Below are 22115 nucleotides of genomic sequence, written 5' to 3'. Positions count from 1 at the left end.
GACATCATAGATTGTCAAAAAAAGTAAAGTACAAAACGCTTGAGGTGAAACATCGTTTGAAAAAGATTCAGTTAAAAAGCCCTTATTAAAATCTCAAGTCATTTAAAGGTAAAAGCTCACTTTACACTATCTAGCTGTCCTAAAAACCAACAATGCATTTTTATTTACAAGGTAGTGGTGGTGCAAAATACAGTGTGTGAGACGACATTCAGTCAAAATGTTCATGTCTTTATCAAATGTAAACAATAAACATTGTCATTCCTTAAAGTCCTGCTGTACAGAGCTAATACAGAAAAGCAAAGGCTGTCACACTGAAGTTTGCTCTAAGAAGTAAAGTTTGCATTAGACCTCTATAGCCGCCGCTGACAATGAAAACAATTCAACAGTCCACATTTTCATAAGATGTCGTACAAAAGAGAGAGCAGAAGACCTCATAACTGTGTTACTGCCAAAAGGGCAGACAACGAAGCGTAAACAGTTGCAAGATTCAAAATACACAAATACAAAAAAATCCATGATAAATAGGTGAACTTTCTGTCACTTTTCCATGAAAAGGTGGGTTTAAGAGCCATTTCTTCCGTAGCCATTTCCAGTAGAGGTATGAAACTAACGCTGTTTGAAAACCTCATCACTCCAGTTTTGGGGATTTTAACCCCAGTTGAAAGAAGGGGTTAATATCATGTATAGTGTATATTTTTGATATTGTCAACAAATCTCATGAAAAGACCAAAAACATCAATGTGTTACTCCATCTCTCAATACTTTCTGACTTCCCCAGCATGTGTCAGCTCCAAACCCATTTGTTTACACTAAAGATATACATCTTTAAAATGGGTCACAATAATCTAGTTGAAAATGCAAGATAAATAAGTCCATTAAAGAGCTGAGCACCGTAGTTTTTAACATAAGTTACTTAAAGAGGAGTAAATATTGCATTTGCTGGGGACTATATCCAGCCACAGATTAATATACATTTGTTGATCTATTGAGTATTTACAGTACAAGCAATGTGTATGTGGGATTGAGTCAAAAATAAACTACAGTGCCCATGTTCATCCAAAAGAAGAAACATGTTAGTGCAACTATGTGGCTCATTAATGTGTTTTAGTAGTTTTTGGACAAAATTGAGGTCTTTGGCAGTAGATGAAAATAAATCAGGCTTTGGCTACAGAAGCTAACTTACAGGGATCAATTGATCATTGACTTTGATCTTTTCATGGAATTTGTTCTCTATAAGAAAAATATAGAATATCACCAGACTTCTGCCTTAATCTGATTTATTTGGGTTTATGAAACTAGTTGAAAGCTCAAGATAAAAAGCTTGGATAAAGTCACAGCTACCGTGTCTTCAAAATAAAATAGACATGTTAAAGTCGTGAGGTTTTTACTCACCAGTGAAAGCAGTTGGAATTGATTCGTAACAAAGGAAGATGGTACCATCTTAATGAAATGTAGTTTGATCTTAAATCTGTCCCACATATTTTCAACGTACACTTTGAAAAGGTGTGTGTGTGTGTGTGTGTTCCTAGAGGCAACCACAGCTACACAGTGCTTTGCCTGCTCTCGCGGCAGTACCCCATAGCCTCTGAGGAGTGAGGTGGGAAATCAATAAATATCCCATCTGAGTCGGAGTCTGCCGACTCTAGCACTTGTCCAATAATGGTTTCAGGGCTGGATGATTCACTGGGCGGCGTGGAGGATGCACCCTTACTTAGATCAGTCATTGTTGTTGTAGCCTCAGTGCCGTGCAGAGCTCCTGAGGAATGAAGTGGAAGGATACAGGGAGACGAAAGAGGCAAGTCCATGGCACTCGCTCCCGCTTGTACAATACCTGTGAATGACAGGGTACTAAATTATTATGAATTATCACATTATGATTTTTTTTCTTTTAGACATCTTGATCTGTGACATACCATTGAACTGAGAGCCCACACACAGCCTGTTTGAGGCGGGGCCAGACAGTTCAGATGAGGCCAAGTCAGCGTAGGCCAGTCCTTGTTCCTCCAGGCATGTTATAATTTCACAGGCCGAGTGGCGCCGAATTCCCCCACTGCCAACAGAGCTGGCATCTGGGTCATATTCAGCCACAGGGGTCAGCAGCAGAGGGATATTGTAGCTTTTCGATCGTACCACAGGGTTTTTAGACGGTTGATCCGTAGACTTGGACCAGCCCCACGGCAAACGCTTCTCTAAAAGACAAGAAAAAAGTCGGGAGGGTGTTTAATGTATGTCACTTGTCAGACACGTTTTTTTTAAAGGTTATTTTTGGGGCATATTTAGGCCTTTATTTGACAGGACAGCTGAAGACATGAAAGTGGAGAGAGAGAGGGGAAATGACATGCAGCAAAGTGCCGCATGTCGGAGTCTAACCTGGGCCTGTTGCATCGAGGAGTAAACCTCTACATATGGGCGCCCGCTCTACCAATTGAGCTTTCCGGGCCCCCATTACCCTGCTTTTGAGTTCACTTTCTCACCCAAAACACAGCAATGGTCCTCAGCACCATCCCCTGAGTAAAGCCCGTGTGTGCCCAGGTAGGGGGAGACCACCTTCTGAATCAGGGACTCGAGCCTCAGGTAGTCCTCATTAACACCTCGTGACTCATGGACCCCCTAACAGACAGAGACAGGCAACAGAGTCACACCAATAGAAAAAAAAAAAAGCTAAAGCTAACCCTAACCCTAACCCTTGGTGCTTAAGCAATCAAGACCATGGGAAAACTAATAGATGACACTTTTGATATTAAATTCACAGAATAAGCCATTTATAAAATAAAAATGTCTAACATTTTCTTCTTGCAGATTCTAACACGTAAGAATGTGGTACGTTTCTCTGACTCATGTCAGTGTAAATTGAATAACTTTGTTTTTTAATGTAGATCACACACTAAGAAACAATAAAAAATATTAGTATCATACAATAAAGCCTAAAAGCAATGAGAATGAGCAATAATTAAATGTCACTCTAAAATCAGAGTCAGAAACCTGTGTACAAGGTTTTTGTTTATTTTTGAAGATGTTAATAAAATGTTAATAATTCCAGATCAATTGATAATGAAAACATTAGTCATTAGTTTATGCCATTCAGTCAGATGTGTGTATATTCATGTCTAGACATTACATTGGAGCTCGACCGAAGATGCAAAACTGCAAGTGATTATCATCTGGGATAGTGGTTCACCCTAATGTGATTAGTGACCATGTGCAAAGCTAAAAGAAACACATAATTTGATGTTGTTTTTACTTGTTGGGTCAGAAAGAAAAAAAACAAACTGAGTGAGGAAACAGGCCTTTAGGTGTGGCCTGCAGGCCTACCTGTAGAATAAGCAGCATCTGTGTAACAGACGGGGGCACGCGGGCACGAGGTCGAGACAGGGCGTCCTCTAACTTTACGCTCAGAACTATGGTGTTTCTGAAGTAAAGCAGAGCCAGCTGTCGCACAGAGGGCTCCTTACCCTGCACACAGTAAGGACACAGAAAACAGCAGAAGTGAGCAAAATGATCCCCATCAAGTGAAGGTTAATTACTTAAGGTGGTTGATCCTCCGTGCAGCAAAGACAAAAACCAGATGACTCTTAGGATATTTGTGTACCTGAACCGGATGGAAGATTGCCTGCAGCATCGAGAGAACATCACAGAAGAAGAAGTCCCAGGTCTCTGCCAGAGAGTCGAGTAACTTCTGACCTACATCAGTCACACGGGAAGTAGTTAAAAAGACAGTGGATTCAAGTTGAGTTCATGTGGACAGACCACTACAAAATGTATTCCGACCATTTCTCCAGTCAGCCATACCTTCGTAGAACCTTATTTTATCTCGAAGAATGACCATGCCTTTTGTAAGCAACTGGTTCTGTGGAATAAAGTGAAAAGATGCCATTAAATAGAAATATCCGAGACACCGCCGCTTTTATTCATCTGAATGGTGTTTCGCAGCCATGTACTAATCCCAATTCTATTTCATTTGATTTTAAATGTGCATTACCTGAAGATATTCTGTGAAGAAAAACCCCAGCTCAGTCTTTAACAGATGCCTGAGGAAACAAATGGGTGGTTATTGCTTCACTTTATGATTCAAACACAACAATCAATAACCACAGGATGGACAGTATTGCCAGTATTTATTTTATCATTTCTGTGTGAATAAGGAGTTTACAACCTGCGATGAATTACTTAACTTCATTACATGTGCAATTTTATGAAAGAACCAAAGGAAGTAAATCTACCGAGCACCCTTTTTTTCCAGAGCAACAGTTTCTTGTCTAGTTGAAGAAATGTGTTAACTTCCTTGTGGTTTTTCTGTATATGGAAATATGTTTACTGGGCTGTAATGGAGGCTGATGTGATAGAAGTAATGGGTCTGGTTTGAAAGATAATGAGATATCTGGCATGACCACATGACTCCCTATACCCACATACAGTACACAAACAAACTCATTCACAAGAAAAATGTACAACCAGCAAACGTAGGACAGACAGTAATTATACTAATTATAGCACAACATGACATCAACAGTCTAAAATAATGATGTTTTCTCTGTACTGTGTGAATGTGTGTGGCTGTTTCTGTTTCAGTCTAAACTTACCGGACACCTTCGTTGAGGACGTAGAGTTCATTATCTGCCAAACCCTTCTTCTGGAAGACTGCGATGACAGCGTTGTGGATGCTGCAACACAGCAAACACACAAACTTGTCTACATAATTGTTCAAAATGCATTTGAGGTACCACAATTGTATTTGGCATACCTGTTCCAGGTGGCGTTGGCTCCTGCCCTCTTCTGCTTCTCTCCTCTGTCCTCTGGTGAACTTTTCTCGCTTTTCCCCAGCTCGCTGAGGCTGGGAGAGCTCATCAACTTCAGCCGGTGCAGAGTCCTCATGAGGGAGATATAGAGGAAGTGGAAAGAAACAAGAGTATGCACTAAGTAGTGGACAAGAGAGGAAGAAGGTCAGGCTGTGTGCTGACATACAGAGAGACACAGAGAAGAAACACGAGGAGATAGCTGGAGGGGAGAACATAAGCAGCATGAGTCTGGGAGAGGGATAGAGTACGCAGAGAGGGAAAAAAAACAATGACAATAGAAAGAGCGGCCGGTGGCAGAGGAGAAGAGAAGTAGGACAGAATGATGTATGGTGAGAGAGGGGCAGCACGTTAAGAGCAGCATGGGTGGAGCCAATCCGAGAGGTGGGCCACAGCTCTGCTCGAGGTCTCAGAAGAGGAGGAAACTATAGCACATGCACTTGGGCCGAATCGTCGTCCTTCTCTGCCTCTCTTTCAATACAATATAATCATTGATGCAAAGGAATATGTATGCAGAGCACAGATGCCAGAGGAACTGCAGTGTAAGCAGACTGAAACAGTTGGGACTTTATTGTGCTTGTCACTGTACAGCGAGGAGGTGGAGGAGGAAGTTGCCCAGCTTATTATGGTAACAACAACAACAACAACAGGGATAGGAAGCAGTGACACAATGTGGGACAATAAAGAAGGTTTTCCTGCTCTTTCATTTTCATCACAGCTGGTGCAGGACAACAAAAAAAGCAAAAAAAAAAGCAAAAAGCAGTGCAATGTGTGAGACCGATACAGGATCTTTGAAGCTGATAATTATGTAGATATTTAACTTTTTTTTTTTTTAATTCTACACTGTCTGAAAGGATGACATACTGTATGTGTTGTGTATTATCTTATTTCAACTATGAAGTTCACACTGAATGAAATATTCAAACCCAGAACCCTTTAGACATACTCTGGATGTCCTGTGTATCTTTTCGGATATATTTCTCCAAATCCAACCTGTCATGTTTGGTACCTTTAGAAATGTTGGGATCTCTAGTTAGGCTGGGTGATATAGAGGAAAAATACCTTACCCAATACCCCAATAGCGATATTGTGACAATATTGTAGGATTGAATATTGGTGATTTTGCAAAATATTTTTAAACAATGAGATTCTTCGACCATTTTTTAACAGTTTAAACCTATGTCATATCCACAATCTAAGACGATATCTAGTCTCATAACACAATATCAATAGATAATTTATATATTGCCCAGCCATAATCTCTAGTAGAATAAAAATTAAAAAAAAAAAAATAATGAAGAAAAAAGTTAAAGACAGAGTTTGTAATGACTGACCCAGCACTGGTAGGCCACTGACAATTAAGAGATTAGCCACATAACCTTGTTAGTCTTTTCTATGTTTCAAAAGAAAAGTCAGACTAGCAGATTCCATCTGTTTGCCATATTTATGCCAAGTTAAGCTAATTGGCTGCTGCTGCAGCTTTATATTTACCATACAGACATGAGTGGTATTGATCTACTCAACAGTTTTAAAATAAGTTTTCATTTTGTTGAGTACTAACTGTACTGAGCGGGACATTGTGAAAGAATAACTTGTCAGGGCACTCTGGTGGACAAACTATGTAATGAAGACAAAACTATCAAAATGTATCCTTGGGATTTATGTACATACATTTCTCATTACTTATTGGCCAACATACTGTAAACTGATATATCTGCAATAGGCAGTAAATGCTTATGCAATAAACATAGTTGACAATCTCCCCTCTAAAAGAGGTGATTCTTTTAAATCCTAACTCACTTTGGGATGTGAGTGTAAATAAAATAAAGAAAACGCTGTTTGCACATTTTCAAGAGGAACTGGTGAAAACTAGCACTTTGAAGAAGAAGAAATGATGAGTTCAAACCCACGCAGTTCAGAAACTCTCTGCTGACAGCACGGCAGTAAACAACAGACCCCTCACACACCCACGTTCACACGGAAAACATGAAAAGCAAGTGTACAAAGTCAATCAAACATCCCACCAGGAGATCATTATCAGTAGGTCAAAGTGTTGCAAGCAAAGCTCAGCCGTTGAATGAAATCTTTTGTGAGAAGAGATAGTGGGATTTTTTATAAATGCTAATTACTATTTCATGCATTTTACAGGATGCTGTGTGTTGTGAAATTTTAATCACAGGAACTGAGCCTCACCTCCTGATTGGATGCTCACTGCTGCTTTCCATGTCTGGGCTCGGGGGAGGGGCAGAGAAGGTGCTGAAGTTGAGCGACAGGGGTCGTGAGGAGGGCCGGGAGGCGTGCCTCCGCCTGAGTCCATCAAGCATCTGAATATATAGAAGGGAGATGATGAAGAAATGGTTATTAAGCTTTGACTGAAGGTAAACGTACCATCAAAGGCACATAAAGCATACGGCAGGGATCACAAGTGGATCACGCAGCTGTGTGAGGCATCAGGGAAAAATGTCTGAGGCTCTCATGATACTCCTGTTACCACTTGCTTTGAGACAATGAATGAGATAAGGAACACTAACACTGAAGCACAAGAATACACAGACAATATAAATTAAAGTAAAACTTACGGTCACAGGGGTACAGGAGAAACCCAAGCAACACATTTGCGGCCTCCTTAGGGGAGTTGTAGTGTGAAATCAGATTTCCTTTATTCTGTTATTTCAACACTCACTAAGTGTTTAGCTCCACCCTAACCGTATATTCACCACACACACACACACACACACACACACACACACACACACACACACACACACACACGTTGCATCAGAGGAAAAAAGGGGAAGTGCATGTGTGTACATGTACAGTATGAGTGTGAAGTGAATTATTCCTGTAAAAGGCCAAAGATCCTGTATGACAGTACAGTATTATAGTCTATTTGGGTGTCTACCCATAGAAACATGCTGGGCATAGTAAAGCACCATCCCCTGGTCAGAGGCGAGAACAACAGTCTAGGCTGTCACTCTACAGACAAAGACACGACACGAGCCTCATTCACCACCCTGCATGCAAGTATAAAATGGGTGAATGGTGCGTTTTTAGGAGTATTTGGTTGGAGTTGCATCACAGTAAGATCACATCTCAGCCAGAGGAACAGAGACAGACTACACACTGTCTACCCGACATACCATGCCACGCCAGTCTGGGCATTTCTGCTTTTGTTCACCCCTCCTCCTTTTAGGAGCGACTACAGTCAGATCGATAACACTTCCAATATATATCTCCATTGCTTTTCTGGCCTATTGATATCCCACTGTACTGCCCCGTCATGTTTATTCGACATACGATAGCCAATCGTCCAGACACGCAAACAACAGTCCACGTTCATCCTACGGGGAGGAATGTACAGCCATTCGTGCGTACGTGGAGGGTTTTCTATTTTTTCTACCAACGTGGACGAAAGAATGAGACAAAGTAGCACAGTAAACAACGTGACTGTCTTGTGGGCACACACAGACGGCCACAGATGCGTCATAAAGTCCACCTATGGATAGAAAGTGTATGATAATGGTCACAAAGTTGGAGTCCCGCATATTGTCATGCGTCTCTGCCCGCCCACTGTAGCCTGCACTCACCGTGCCTTTATCCTGTCGTGTTGTTCCCGACGGGATGAAACGGTCATGTAGCACTAACACCAAGTGTTTACTGTCCGGGCTCAGCGGCAGGCTCCTCCACTGTTCCCCGCCGGTCTGCGCACCCACACGGGCATCAGGGTGCAGGCGGATGAAGGGTCCGACCTGCTGTGCTTTGGTGTTTTGGAGGGGGACTCATTCATGAGGCACGCGCAGCCGCTCGCTCGCTCACTGGCTCGCCCCCGCTTTGTTTTGACGAGATGCAAAAAAGCGAACCTGGGCTCGTGGACGCGCATTTGTGGTTAAAACTACATGCAAAACAGGGGAATCACTGGGATTCAAAATTAAACACAAAATTTGTTATTTCATGCCCTGGACAAAATGTTTCTTTATTATGCATATAGTATTAAAACGCAGACTTTTTAGAGAAATATTCTAACTGGCACAAATACCCTGACCCCAGGATGAGATATATTGAATAGCACAAACGGTATGCAGACATTGGAGAAAGGGCCATGTGCCACGCTGCCTTGGACTCCTGCATATTGCTGAATGAAAACAGTGTAGTTGGCTACACGCAGCTACACTGGCCCCAATCTACGCCGTTTAACACAGTGGGTGACTTGCCATCTGTCAAAGCAGGCGCAGGCATTTTGCATATAATCCCCTATTTCTATGGGTCGTGGTGTAAATGAGAAACCTTATGCTGGCATCATACAAATCACTGAAATTAGGCGTACAGCACATTTCAGTTGCCCCATGAATACATGAGGATTAGCCTACATATTTGCATGGTATATAAGATATGCAAATATAAACAGCCATGACATGCATGTTGTGAGAATCTGTTCACGGTGTAATTCAAAGAGGCGCAGATTAACACACTGTATAGGCGAATCCAAATAAACAAAAGCCTCTTTACCCAGATTCAGTTTTTTTCTGTGCAGATGATTAATTCGATAAACAAGTGAAAACATGCAAAATTGGTAAAGTGTAATTTAATACTGTCACCGTCCAAAAACGAAATCATCTACCACTCTACGTTGTGTAATAAATGGAGTTTAGTTTAAAAACGAAAAAAAATCCCTTTAGAAAACCGTTGTCCGGCAGTGCCAAGTGTAAAGATTGATTACATAAGATTAACTCATCTCATTCATATCTTGATCATATGAATTTCTTAAGGTGTAAGATTCGTTTTGAACAAAATTCTTTATGTGCTCAGTTGAGATCTGGTGTTTTACCTTGACTGTGACTTGAAAGTGGACCGTGTGTTAATCTACAAGAAGAAAAGCAGGTCTGCCTGTGTGGTCTAGAAAATGAGTTCCATTTTGTTTTCGACGGTAGGCCCAGATGTGAACAGTGCGCTGGTTGTAAAGTAAAATAAAAATAGATTTTTATTTTGTAAATATGCTTCATGCTAAAAATAAAAGTGAAACATTTAAATTAGTCAGTAATGTGTAAAAAAAAGAAAAAAAAAGAAAAGAAAAAAAAGTTAGCTTGGGAGAAGAGGTTTTTATGTCAACATATTATTTGGGATTTTGTTATTGTTCTGTTTTTTTTTTGTATTTAGTTTGTGCTTTTTCAAAACTCTTTTTTCACCTGCATGCATAATTGTCCAGTGATGCAATAAGTGTATCTTTCTATATACCTTAATATGTTTAAAAACAGAACAATCACATCAACAATCATTATACAATGGGAGTCTTTGTTCAACAGTGAGTGACAATGGGCCTAGTGGCTGTAAAACTAATGGTGTGATGTGGATGACCGATGTGTGTGTAACAGCATTTTCCTGATGTCATTTGTAAAAGACCTGCATCCTGCGGGTTTTGTCTGTTATTTCTAGTGTGTGACGGGAACAGCAGCTAGTCGAGTCAGACTGGTCTAAATCTGTGTTTCAACCACTTTCTACATGTTATTTTTTTTTAATGAAAAATTACTATTCCGTATTTACTGTAACCAAATTCCTTTGTGGGATGAAGCGAAATTGCATAGACGACATCCTTACTACGGACGTTAAAACAGACGTTTTCAATAAAATGCTTACAGTTATAGCGGAAAGAAAAGCTGCCGCACTTCCACTGTCGGAACTTAACACTGTGACACCCAGCGGAAGTAAACAACAAGCGCGCTTTCAGCTTAGTATTTCAGTTGTGTTTGAGAAACCATGGCTGCGGTTCAGTGTTTGAGACAGTTCGTCAAAGAGCGACTACTTGCTGCTGCTGAGGAAATATTCGGAGTTTTTGAAAAAACCATCGTGGAGTACGAAGAAGAGATCGATCGCCAGCGCAGACTGCTGGATGTCGCTTGGAAACCAGAAATACAGTTGCACAGGATAGGTGTGTAAAGCCTTTATAGTTTTTAAAAACTAACAGGAATTCGATTCATGTATGATCCTAATGGTTCAAAAACACATGGTACGTGTTGCATTTATTTCTTCCTCCATAACAGTAACGTTAGTGTCCTATTACCCCTGTCTTTTGTCCCTCAGAGCTCCCACAGCAACATGTCTGTAAGGAGGAGGAGGAGGAGGAAGAAGAGGAGGTTCTCACTGACCAGCAGCAGCTCTGTGTTCAAGAGAGGAACTCCAGTTTGGACCAAGAGGAGCCAGAGCCTCCACAGATTAAAGAGGAGGAACAGGAGGAACTCTGCACCAGTGAGGAGGGAGAGCAGCTGTTACTGAAGCAGGAGACTGATGCCTTTATGTTGACTCCTACTCATGGTGAACATGAAGACCAGACTCTGAACTTCAGTATCGGTGTGGTGGAGGAACAGCCTCTAAACCACATTTCAGTTAAAAGCTCTGTGGTACCGAAACACAACAGTGACCCCTGTCTCCTCTCTCACAGCTCTCATGAAGCTGAGAGCCAAAATCAGAGTGAAGGCAAGCATGGAGACTTAGGATCAAGAAATGCAGAGCCAGAACCAAAGAAGAGATATCGCAACAGTAACAACGTAAACAACGCTAACTTGTCAGGGATTCAACGTAAAACTCAAATAGGTAAAAAGTCTTTAAAATGTCCCATGTGTGAGAAAGATTTTAAGAATAATTCAGACTTGCAGAAACACATGAGAGTCCACACAAATGAGAAGCCGTATTCTTGTAAAACATGCGGGAAAGATTTCAGATCTAGCAATAATTTAAAAGGCCACATGAGAATCCACACAGGTGAGAAGCCATATTCTTGCAAAACATGTGGGAAAGCTTTCAGACTTGGTGGTAACTTGATATGCCACATGAGAATCCACACAGGTGAGAAGCCATATATTTGCGAAACATGTGGCAAAGCTTTCAGACTTGGTGGTAACTTGATACGCCACATGAGAACCCACACAGGTGAGAAGCCGTACCTTTGCAAGGTCTGTGGGAAAGGACTCTGTTCCCTTTCAGGCCTGAAAAGACACATGAGAATCCACACAGGTGAGAAGCCGATAACTTGTAAAACATGTGGAAAAGATTTCAGATGTAGCAGTAACTTAAAAATCCACATGGTATTCCACACAGGTGAGAAGCCAAACCTTTGCAAGACCTGCGGTAAAGGATTTTGTGCCCTTTCAGGGTTGAAAAGACATATGAGAATCCACACAGGTGAGAAGTCTTACACAACTGCAGCACAGGGGTTCCAATTGTAGTCACACCCACTCAGGTGAGAAGCTCTATAACTCAAAAACATTTTGGAGGTTGGTTAACATGAGAAGAGCCCACACTGGTGAGAAACCATATTCTTGCCACGTGTTGGAGAAAACGTTTTTTTTTTTTTTTATGTATAATGCAGATAACAACTCCTAGTCAACTATAAGTCATTAAGATAGACACCCAACCAGGCCTGCTACAGGCCAGCTGGGAGAGGCAGAGGACATCAAAATCAAGTTGTTGCTGGACAGGAGATGCAGCAGCAAGAGATTTGGGAGTATATGGAAAGTAGTTTTTCCAGAAACAGTTGGTTTTGATTTTAGACTGCTTCAAATAAAGGCAAGAAATAAACGTGCAGATTTAGTGAGTAAATTCATGTAAATATTAGATTGGAGATTCACATGTATTGACACTGCACAGACTGTGAGTAGGCCTACTAAGAAAACAAGATGCAGTTTAGCATCTAACCAGAAATACAGAATAGAGGTGGGAAGGGAATGATACGTATTCTCTTTTGTATGCAGGTAACATCATTTTCTGTCACCTTCCAAAGACAAAATGCAGCAGATACTCTCTTACTCTGAGTGCTGTAATAAATGGAGATTGTTTACTAGAACAGAAAATCCTCTTAGAAAACCCTCATCTATCTGCAGTACCTAGTACTCATAAAAGGTGTTATTTTAATGACATTTTTTGTTTGCTCAGTTGAGATCTGATAACTTACTTTGACTGTTGAAAGTAGACGGTATATTAATCCAGAAGAAGAAAAGCGGATCTGTCTGTGTTGTCAGACAGCTATAGAAAAAGATTGTTTTTTTGACTGTCCTTCTAAATGTGACCAGTGTGATGCATTGTTTAGGAAAATAAAAATGAATATTTTGTTGTTTAATGCTGAAAGACTGAAATGGCTGTTTACGTGTGAAACACATACATTAGCAGGTAATGTAGAAAAAGCTTGGGAGAAGAGAGAGAAAAAACTTTATCAAGATAATCTGTAGATATCTAATTGTTTTTTTTTTATGTTGAAAGCTCATTTGGGATACTGTTTTTGTTCAGTTTTTTGTTTCTGCTCTTGTTCTTTTTCCACATGCTTTGTATATGAAAGACTAGAAGATGTATGTGAAATAATGATGTCTTGTAATCCCTTGTGGCATGACACAGAAACAAAAATAAATCTATAGTTAATTAGTCACATGGCTAGTTATAGTGTAATTCCCTATTGCAGAGACACCTGAGAATCCGCACAGATGGGAAGCCGTATACTTGCAAAACTTGGTCATGTTAATATATTCTTTCAATGTATCATTATATAATGGGCAACAAAATACAGCTAACATTATGAGCCAGTCCAACTTTTATTTGGCCTAGGCCATTTGTCAATGCTTGTACCGAAACACAACAGTGACCCCTGTCTCCTCTCTCATAACTCTAATGAAGCTTAGACTCAAAGCATCATAGTGGAGGCAGGCATGGGGACTCAGAATCAACTAGAAATGCAGAGCCCCAACCAAAGAAGAGACATCGCGAAAGCAAAAGTCACAGTAACAACGTAAACAACTCTTAACTTGTCAGGGATTCAGAGTAAAACTCAAACAGGTGAAAAGTCTTTGAAATGGCACGTGTGAGAACGATTTTTAGGAATAATTCAGAATTGCAGAAACACCTGAGAAGCTACAGTATTCTTGTAAAATGTGGGAAAGATTTCAGATCTAGCGATAAATTAAAAGGCCACATGAAAATCCACACAGGTGAGAAGCCATATTCTTGCAAAAACGTGGGAAATATTTCAGCTCTAACAGATGACATGTTTTGATGCTTTGTTTTTTAAGATAAAACTGGATATGGATTTTGTAAATATGGATTAGACACAAAGACTCAGATGGCTGTTTACATGTGAAACATAAATTTGCCAGTAAAGCCTGGGAGAAGAGGAAAAAGCTCTTTGTATTTTTTCCTTTTTCTCCATGCTTTGTATACTCAAGACTGGAAGATGGATGTAAAATAGTGATGTCTTCTGATGATGTTTGGCATGACACAAAAACAACAACAAATGAATAAGCATGAGCAGTATGAACAGTATTAAGGTATTGACAGTCGTATGAATATGCTAAGATATAAACCTTAAAATAAACGAAAGCAGTGCCGTGGGTATGGTAAATGACCCTACGTAAACATTTTCCTAATGAGTTTATGTTTTTTATTTTTGTTTTTTGTGGCATTTTGGCTTTTAACGGACAGGATAGTTTCAGCCAGGAAAGTGTGGAGAGAGAGGGGGAGAACACATGCAGCAAAGGGCCACAAGTCGGATTCAAACCCTGGGACTGAGCCTTTGCACGGGTGCTCTACAAGGTGAGCCCCCAAGGCGCCCCATGAGTTTATGGTTTTGATCGCAAGTATCAAGTCTTCATTACAGCAAGATGTTCATGAATTATATTCCCATATATTTAAACATGGATGATTAAGCAGTTTATATTTTAGGGGGTGGCTACAGGCCGACCTGTCAATCCTGCAATGCTCACCGTGGGTCTGTGTACATTAAGTCGGCTGTGGACTTTTCTAAGTGTTGCCCATGTTTTCATCTCAAACATTGACCCTCTCACTATGGAAAGCCAAACAGTAAAAATACACGTGATTTCTCACACACATAGACAAGGCATTGTTTACTCATTAACTTCACATGAGTTTTGAGCCATTTAGCTACTTCTCCAGTTTGAATGGTGCGTATCCTAAGTTCCCATTGGCTGCTGAGCAGTAGGGTTAAACCATTTCTGTAAGCCTTCTATTTACTTTTCTATCACATTTCTCCTTTTTTGTGTAGCTTAGGAAAAAATTATATTATTAATTTAAATTCAATAAATGTACTATTAAATAATAAATTATTTTCATCAAGATAACATTACCATATAGGGAGAGAGGGAGGGTTACACAGAAGAAGCAGCAATGTCATAAACTTAAAATTACTACCATCATCATCATCATCATCCTTAAAGTGTTGCTGTCCAGAAAAAAACTTGTATTTCCAAAGAATCAGCTTTACATTAGGCTACTCAGATCCTTTACTTAAAGTAAATAAGTAATACCACACTATAAAAATACTCTTACAAGTAAAAGTCCTGCATTGAAAATATTAAGTAAAAGTATGTAAGTATCAGTTAAATGTGCGAAAGTAAAAGTACTCAATGCAGAAATATTCTCACATTTCAAAAAACAACGATCCAAACAATCTTACTTTGCAAAGTATCTAGTAACTAAAGCTGTCAGATTAATGTAGTGGAGTTCGATAGATGATGTTAAAGCTAGAATGTCCCCAAAAAGGAAACAATGGAGAAAAAGGTGGTAGTGTTATCTTGATGAAAATAATTTACAATTGAATAGTAAATTTATGGAACTTAAATTAATAAAGAATTTTTTTTATAAGCTACACAAAAAAGGAGAAATGATGAAGAGAAGAAACTGGAAGAAATGAGAGGATCCTTTGCATGTTTAACAGTGGTAAGAGACCCCACCAGGCTTACAGAAATGGTTACTGCCCAGCCTCCAGCTGAGCTTGGTGATGTAGATGTGACGTGAGCAACCTGTCTTAAAGTTGATAGTCTTCTGGTAGCTGTGCTATGAGAAATCTCAATCATTCTCAATCTTGCAGAGACGGAGAACGTATATGTTAGGAAATAACATAGACACAGGCTAATTATTGCTAATTAAAATGATAGACTAAAACAGTTAATGTAAGTCAAACCTGCCTGCGAGCTTCTCAACGCAACTGGGGGGGAAGATGCCATGGTGATGCACAAGTTCTTTCAGTTGGAAATTGGGCATATAATTGGGCATTATATGCCTTTTTAAAGATTAATAAATATAAGTGTAGGGAAGTAAGTTATGTTACGTTTTGAAAAGAATGACAGCAATTGAAAGCTTTCTTGTCTGTGGTTGAAAGCCAAGAAAAAAGGTTCCCGCACTTCCGTTGTCGGAACTTAACAGTGTGACACCCAGCGGAAGTAAACAACAGTAGCGCCTCTTTGGCTAGCTCTTGTAGCTAGCTAGCTGTCTTTAACTGTCTATGGTAGCTAGCTGCATGCCCAAATAGCTGGACGACTAGCTATCAAAGTCATATTGCAGACAATTATTTCACGTGTAGTCTCATTGAGCAAAAATGGCTGCAGTTCAGTATTTGAGACAGTTTGTCAACGAGCGACTAACTGCGGCTGCTGAAGAAATATTCGGAGTTTTTGAAAAAACTATCATCGAGTACAAAGAAGAGATCGATCGCCAGCGCAGACTGCTGGATATCGTTTGGAAACCAGAAATCAAGTTACACAGGCTAGGTCTGTAAAACCTCGATGATGTTTTTTTCAAATGATCAGAGGTGTACGACTCATATAGGATTCTACTGGCTTAAAGACTACTGTTGTATTTTTTCTTTCTCAATGTCCGTTCTTCTAACGTCACAGTAATAATACAATAATAATGCATTTTATTTATATAGCACGCAAAGACGAGGGTAATATAGATGGTGTTAATGTTTGTTTGAAATAATTAAAGGAAAGAGTTGCACTTGTTAAATAAAATGATTCAGAGGTGTTGTCACTGGGTTTGAGATGTTGGATTATTGTGGAAAAGTGAGTCTTGGGTTGTTGGAGGCAAAGTGAATGAGCTTTGAGTAGTAGGATGACCTGGCTAGGATTTGTGTCTTTGCATTGCTGGAGGTAGTCTGTGTAGGCTTGGAAATGCACTGTTAAACCAGTTTTCTTGGAAAGTCTTTCAAGCTGGCGCTTACATAATTTCATATGGTGGAGTTTGGGAGCAGAGTGTATGAATGTAACTGTTTTAGTCTTGATGGGAGCCAGCTGATCAAGGCAGGAGGAGAGTGTGTCATTATAATAATTGACCCCATCTGAGAGATTATCAATCAGTGGGGGAGGGCAGGCAGACATTTCACTGGTTAGGGAGGCTGAGAGGGCTGAGGGTAAGAGAGATTTGAGATTCCTCAAGGATATCTTGCTTTTATCTTTTGGGAAGGGGATGTCAATGTCTGTAGTTATTGACAAGTGATCAGAGATGTTAAAGTTGATGCTGGAGCGTTCATGTATTATAAGACAAGTAACATTAGCATCCTGTTACTTTTCATCTTTTTTCCCCTCCAGAGCTCCGACAGCAACATGTCTGTAAGGAGGAGGAGGTTCTCACTGACCAGCAGCAGCTCTGTATTCAGGAGAGGAACTCCAGTGTGGACCAAGAGGAGCCAGAGCCTCCACAGATTAAAGAAGAGGAACAGGAGGAACTCTGCACCAGTGAGGAGGGAGAGCAGCTTGTACTGAAGCAGGAGACTGATGCCTTTATGTTGACTCCTAGTTACAAGAAAAGTGAAGATCAAACTCTGAGCTTGTGTAAAAGATTCACTGATATATTGAACGGTCATAAAAAAAAACACACAGGTGAGAAGCTGTATTCTTGCAAAACATGTGGGAAAAGATTTAATTACCAATCATCTTTGAACTATCATTTAAGAACCCATACAGATGTGAAGCTGTTTTCTTGTGAAACATGTGGGAGATGCTTAAGTTCAATAGCATCATTGAAGATTCATATGAGAATCCATACGGGGGAGAATCCATATCCTTGCAAAACATGTGGGAAAAGATTTCCTCAGATGTCATCATTGAGCTATCATATGAAAACCCATACAGGTGAAAAACCATATTCTTGCAAAACATGTGGGAAATGTTTCCGAGCCAGCAGTCACTTAATAGGTCACATGAGAATGCACACAGGTGAGAAGCCAAACCTCTGCAAGACCTGTGGTAAAGGATTTTGTTCCATTTCAGGTTTGAAAAGACATATGAGAATCCACACAGGTGAGAAGTCTTATACTTGCAAAACATGTGGGAAAGCTTTCAGATGTAGCAGTAACTTAAAAAGCCATATGAGAATCCACACCGGTGAGAAGTCTTATACCTGCGAACCATGTAGGAGATCTTTCAGATGTATCGGGCACTTAAAAGGCCACATGAGATCGCACACGGTTGAGAGTTTGAACAACTGCAGCACAGAGGTTCCAGCTGTTGCAGCCATTCATGTGAGAAGCTCTATGACTCAAAAATATGTGGAAGATATTTCAGAAAACTAATCTTTAATGTATGGTGGCAGGAAGAACTTCACCTGTATGTGCCCTTCAGGTTGAGACAGGAGAAATGCCACTGGGTTTATGCAGCAAACAGCTTTGGTCAACTATTGGATACATTGAGTGGTCATGGAGATAGACACCAACCAGGGGCCTGTTGCACGAAGTAGAATAAAGAATCCAGGGATAAGTGATAAAGCGCAGCTTGACTTAGTGTGACCTGCTTCATCGCGGCTTAATCGGTTGCACGTTTGCCGAGCAGGCATGAACAGGTGAGCTATGTCAAAGCCAGGTGGTAGATAGCCAGGATAAGTGCACGTTCACGGCTTTCTCAAATAGACCACGTTATCGATCACAGATTTACTGATGCAGAGATGAGAAGACGCATGCGCCAAATGTTTCACCCAATGAGCAGCAGCTTCTAATGGAAAGTAACGAGGAGGGGAAGAATATGCAAAAAAGGGAAATACGGCTCTTATCAAACGGAGTAAAAAAGCCCAACTAGCGGACCCGACTGAATGTGTGGGGGTTTAAAAATATCTACTTTGCCTCAAAAGAGAGCAGAGGGAACTAATGTCTCTCGGGAAATGGACCAAGGACTTTAGGCTCAATTTCAAACCCTTATTCACAACGTGAGAACATGTGTTACAACCACGCACAAATCTCTATAAGCTATATCTAATTCTTTGTACAATTAATGTTCATACAGAACAATCAGAAAGGGACAACAACTAGAAAAAAAAGTAAATGACTTCAATACACGCTCATGGTTTTTTATTCTTCTGACAAGTGACCGCACCAAAATAAAAAGATTAAGAAGCATTGTGGTGTTCCCATTGTGATGAATGATAACTCCACTACATACGTGCTGTATATAGACCACGTTATTGGTCCAGGGATGTGAGACCTATTGAGAAGGTTATGAAACCAGTGTAAGGTATAACAAAAAACAATGGGCCCACTTATTAAGGAGTAACACAAACTACCCTTCATTAGAGAAGGACAAGCAACAAGAAAATGAAATCATGAATGTATTGGTCTCTGACCAGTCTGCCATTATCATCTGGGAATATCGCTACATTATATCGTCACACTTAATCTCCGGAGCGCGTCCTGTAGAAACCTGAAGCTGAGACCACGGACGCTGCGTGCTCATCTCTACTTTTACAGAGAGAGGTGGACACTGACGCGACTCGCAGGTCTACTGGCAGGCAATAGCCACCGGCCCCCGGGCACGGCCCCGAGCACCGGGCAGCAGCCACGGCGGCGGCCACGGGCAGCGGCCGCAGCCAGGCGGCCTCGACACACCACCGTCCCACCGGGAAAAGTCCCACTCCGCATCTGGGTGCCAGTGCAACCATTTCTAACATCTAAACAGCTGTAGTAGGGTTTAAATCAAACTCGCGAAAAACAATAGAGACAAGTAGCTAATGCATGTTAATAAAAATAAAGCAGAACACATGCAGAAGACGGAATAACTGTTAACACGTTTATTTCGGATCAGAGCGGCAGCTGATTGACACATGAGACTCCAGGATAATCTTAGCCTGGGTTAGCCTGCTCTGGACCAGGCTAGCCGCAAAGAATAAATCTCCATGGTTACTGTGCTGGGCTTAATTCAATCTGGTTTCGTGCAACCGAGTCGAAGCTAAATTCATCCAGGATAACTTGAATATCCCGGCTTAATCCCTTATCCTAGTTTCGTGCAACAGGCCCAGGTCTACTACAGTGCAAATCAGTGCCATAACGTATTTTATGAGTGTGTACAAATATATGCCAAAATTGGCTTTAGTGGAAGACATGGAATGGGAGTCATGTGAGGCTCGTAAGAAAAATGTATAGCTTAAGTTTGAAATTAATTACTCATTATTACGAGGTAAATATGTATCTGGGATAAACAAATGAGTGGTTCTTGGTCTAAATATGCACATTGCAACTCTGGGTTTAGTGATGCCTTTTTAAAATAAAAAAAAACAACCAATATTGGGATGTTAAGAGTATCTGTCACGTGGGCTTACAATATAAGGACTAAAACCGCAAATTTGTATGATGATGAGAACTGAATATGGTACGGAGATTTATGTTTATATAAATTGACTAAAAAGCCAAGATCTGTACGTGCTCAGTCGAGATCTGGTATTTTACCTTTGGCTGTTAAAAGTGGACGGAATGTTAATAATAAGAAGAAATGATGAGCTGTCCGAAGTGTTGTCTGAACAACATAGAAAATGAGTTCCATTTGTTTTCTACTGTCCCTTTTATCTGGAACAGTGCAATGCTTTAATTAAGATGTAATGAGATAATGATTTTATAAATATCGATCATGCACAAAGACTGAGGTGGCTGCTTACATGTGAACATAAATTAGCCAGCAATGTGGAGAAAGCCTGGGTGAAGAAAAAAAAAAAACTCTTTTCCCCTCAAATGCTTTTAATATGCTTGACCAAAGATATAAGTAAAATAGTGATGTAATCACATTTGGGATGGGCCAAATGTTAGGGAAAAACAAACAATAATAAATGAATGAATGAATCCAGTATGAACAGTATTAAAGTATTAACAGTGGAATGAATATGCTATGTACAGTAGAAGTAAGCAGGGCAGTAAGTATAAACAAAAGTGTGTGTATGCATGTGTGTGTGTGTATATATATACACATGGTTGTGTGTTGGTTAATCGGAAAGTTTTCTTAACGTTCTGGGAACGTTCGTTTTTGGTCACAGCGAACGTTCTCAGAACGTTTCCCTAACGTTCTCTAAAGGTTGCAACGTTAAGGGAACGTTCCCCTAACGTTCTCTAAAGGTTGCAACCTTTTTTGCGAACGTTCACTGTAACCAAAAACGAACGTTCCCTGAACGTTAAGAAAACTTTCCAATTAACCAACACACACCAAAATACAACCAAACCTAACCTTCAGGGAACGTTCCGGCAACCAAAAACAAACGTTTCCAGAATGTTCTGGGAACCCAAAATTGTTAGCTGGGCCATGACTACAAGTACATCCTATTTAATCGTCTTAAAATAACCCACACAGGTGAAATGCCATATGCAAACCGTGGGAAATGTTTAAAAAGTAGTGGTGACTTCAGTCCACATGAGAATCCACACAAGCAGTCATAAAACGTTGGAGAGCTTTCAGGCGTATAATTTTTGAAATATGTACTCAAAAAGAGCCCACATTGGTGAAAAGCCGCCCCTTTCCAAAGGCATATAAGAGTATTCAGACAGGTAGTTTTCTATTTCAACTCACAAGTCAGGAGTCACATAATTGCAGCACCTGTGAAGAGTAAAAAAAACCACTTGAGGATCAATAAAAAAACATTCAAGCTGAAACTCTTGTGGAGATGTGTTCACCAACACCAACGACACTTTTGCAGTAACTACATAGCCTAACTAAATATTTGCCACAAAGAAATGTCATTATGTTCGTGTAAAGTATGTCTTCAATAATAATAATAAATAGTAAAGTAAATTTCTTCATAATGTAACATGTCTTCTTGTATGCCTGTTAAATGAGTCATTATTATAAATTAGTTTCCGTTAATACCAATTCATTTTGTGGAATGGAAAAACAATTCTATGTTGAACAAAGCCCTATACCTCATTTCTACTTTCAGAACTTAGCATTGTGACATATAGTGGATTTAACTAAATTAAATAGTGACAAATTGTAAAAACAATGGTCGATATAAAGTGAAATTAATATTACATAGTCAAACACTGTATACTCGTATTTGAGTACCGCTACTATATAGTAGCTATTTATATTAGAAACTAACGTTTATTATTTATCCACGTCGTGCAACTCTCACGCAAATTCGCTGCTCCGGACCATGATCCATATTTGCGTTGCCTAGGTTAGCGAGGCATGTCCCGCCTTATTCTGATTACTCTGACTCTTAGTTGGCTTATCCTGATGTTCTTACCCTAACACTAACCAATGGCATTCCTCATGCGTAAATTTAACCAATCTAACCAACTAAGGC

General features: G+C 40.1%; 2 protein-coding genes across 3 annotated transcripts; one reads left to right on the top strand and one right to left on the bottom strand.

The window, feature by feature from the left end:
- Nucleotides 1-207: 207 nt before the first annotated feature.
- Nucleotides 208-8635, bottom strand: prr5a (proline rich 5a (renal)). 2 transcript variants are annotated; one of them, XM_032524082.1, is made up of 11 exons: nucleotides 8381-8635; nucleotides 6987-7117; nucleotides 4742-4867; nucleotides 4581-4661; nucleotides 3980-4028; nucleotides 3790-3847; nucleotides 3590-3681; nucleotides 3313-3453; nucleotides 2475-2610; nucleotides 1914-2189; nucleotides 208-1831 (listed from the first exon to the last, which is right to left on the bottom strand). In XM_032524082.1, exons 2-11 carry the CDS (start codon nucleotides 7115-7117, stop codon nucleotides 1542-1544), a joined length of 1380 nt encoding a protein of 459 aa, XP_032379973.1. In that variant the 5' UTR covers nucleotides 8381-8635; the 3' UTR covers nucleotides 208-1541. The 2 variants fall into 2 exon arrangements, with proteins under 2 accessions (XP_032379973.1, XP_032379972.1); XM_032524081.1 differs by lacking the exon at nucleotides 8381-8635 and adding an exon at nucleotides 7373-7458.
- A 1909-nt stretch (nucleotides 8636-10544) lies between these two features.
- Nucleotides 10545-18287, top strand: LOC116694783 (zinc finger protein 124). Its single transcript, XM_032524664.1, has 4 exons — nucleotides 10545-10679; nucleotides 10901-11378; nucleotides 17153-17779; nucleotides 17864-18287. Exons 1-4 carry the CDS (start codon nucleotides 10545-10547, stop codon nucleotides 18133-18135), a joined length of 1512 nt encoding a protein of 503 aa, XP_032380555.1. The 3' UTR covers nucleotides 18136-18287.
- The last annotated feature ends 3828 nt before the right edge of the window (nucleotides 18288-22115 follow it).

This window comes from Etheostoma spectabile, chromosome 8 (assembly GCF_008692095.1).
Source record: "Etheostoma spectabile isolate EspeVRDwgs_2016 chromosome 8, UIUC_Espe_1.0, whole genome shotgun sequence".
NCBI lineage: Eukaryota > Metazoa > Chordata > Actinopteri > Perciformes > Percidae > Etheostoma > Etheostoma spectabile.
The sequence above is the reverse complement of the archived record's forward strand: the minus strand, read 5'-3'. Positions and strand labels throughout refer to the sequence as shown.

Coding starts and splice junctions, on each gene's coding strand:
- prr5a (XM_032524081.1), bottom strand. CDS start 7,408: ATGTGTTGCTTGGGTTTCTCCTGTACCCCTGTGACC. Junction 4,868..6,986: donor AGTGAGCATCCAATCAGGAG/GTGAGGCTCAGT, acceptor CTCCCTCATGAG/GACTCTGCACCGGCTGAAGT. Junction 2,611..3,312: donor AGATGCTGCTTATTCTACAG/GTAGGCCTGCAG, acceptor TCTGTCTGTTAG/GGGGTCCATGAGTCACGAGG.
- LOC116694783 (XM_032524664.1), top strand. CDS start 10,545: ATGGCTGCGGTTCAGTGTTTGAGACAGTTCGTCAAAGAGCGACTACTT. Junction 10,680..10,900: donor GCCAGCGCAGACTGCTGGAT/GTCGCTTGGAAA, acceptor TGTAAGGAGGAG/GAGGAGGAGGAAGAAGAGGA. Junction 17,780..17,863: donor TCACATGAGAATGCACACAG/GTGAGAAGCCAA, acceptor GAATCCACACAG/GTGAGAAGTCTTATACTTGC.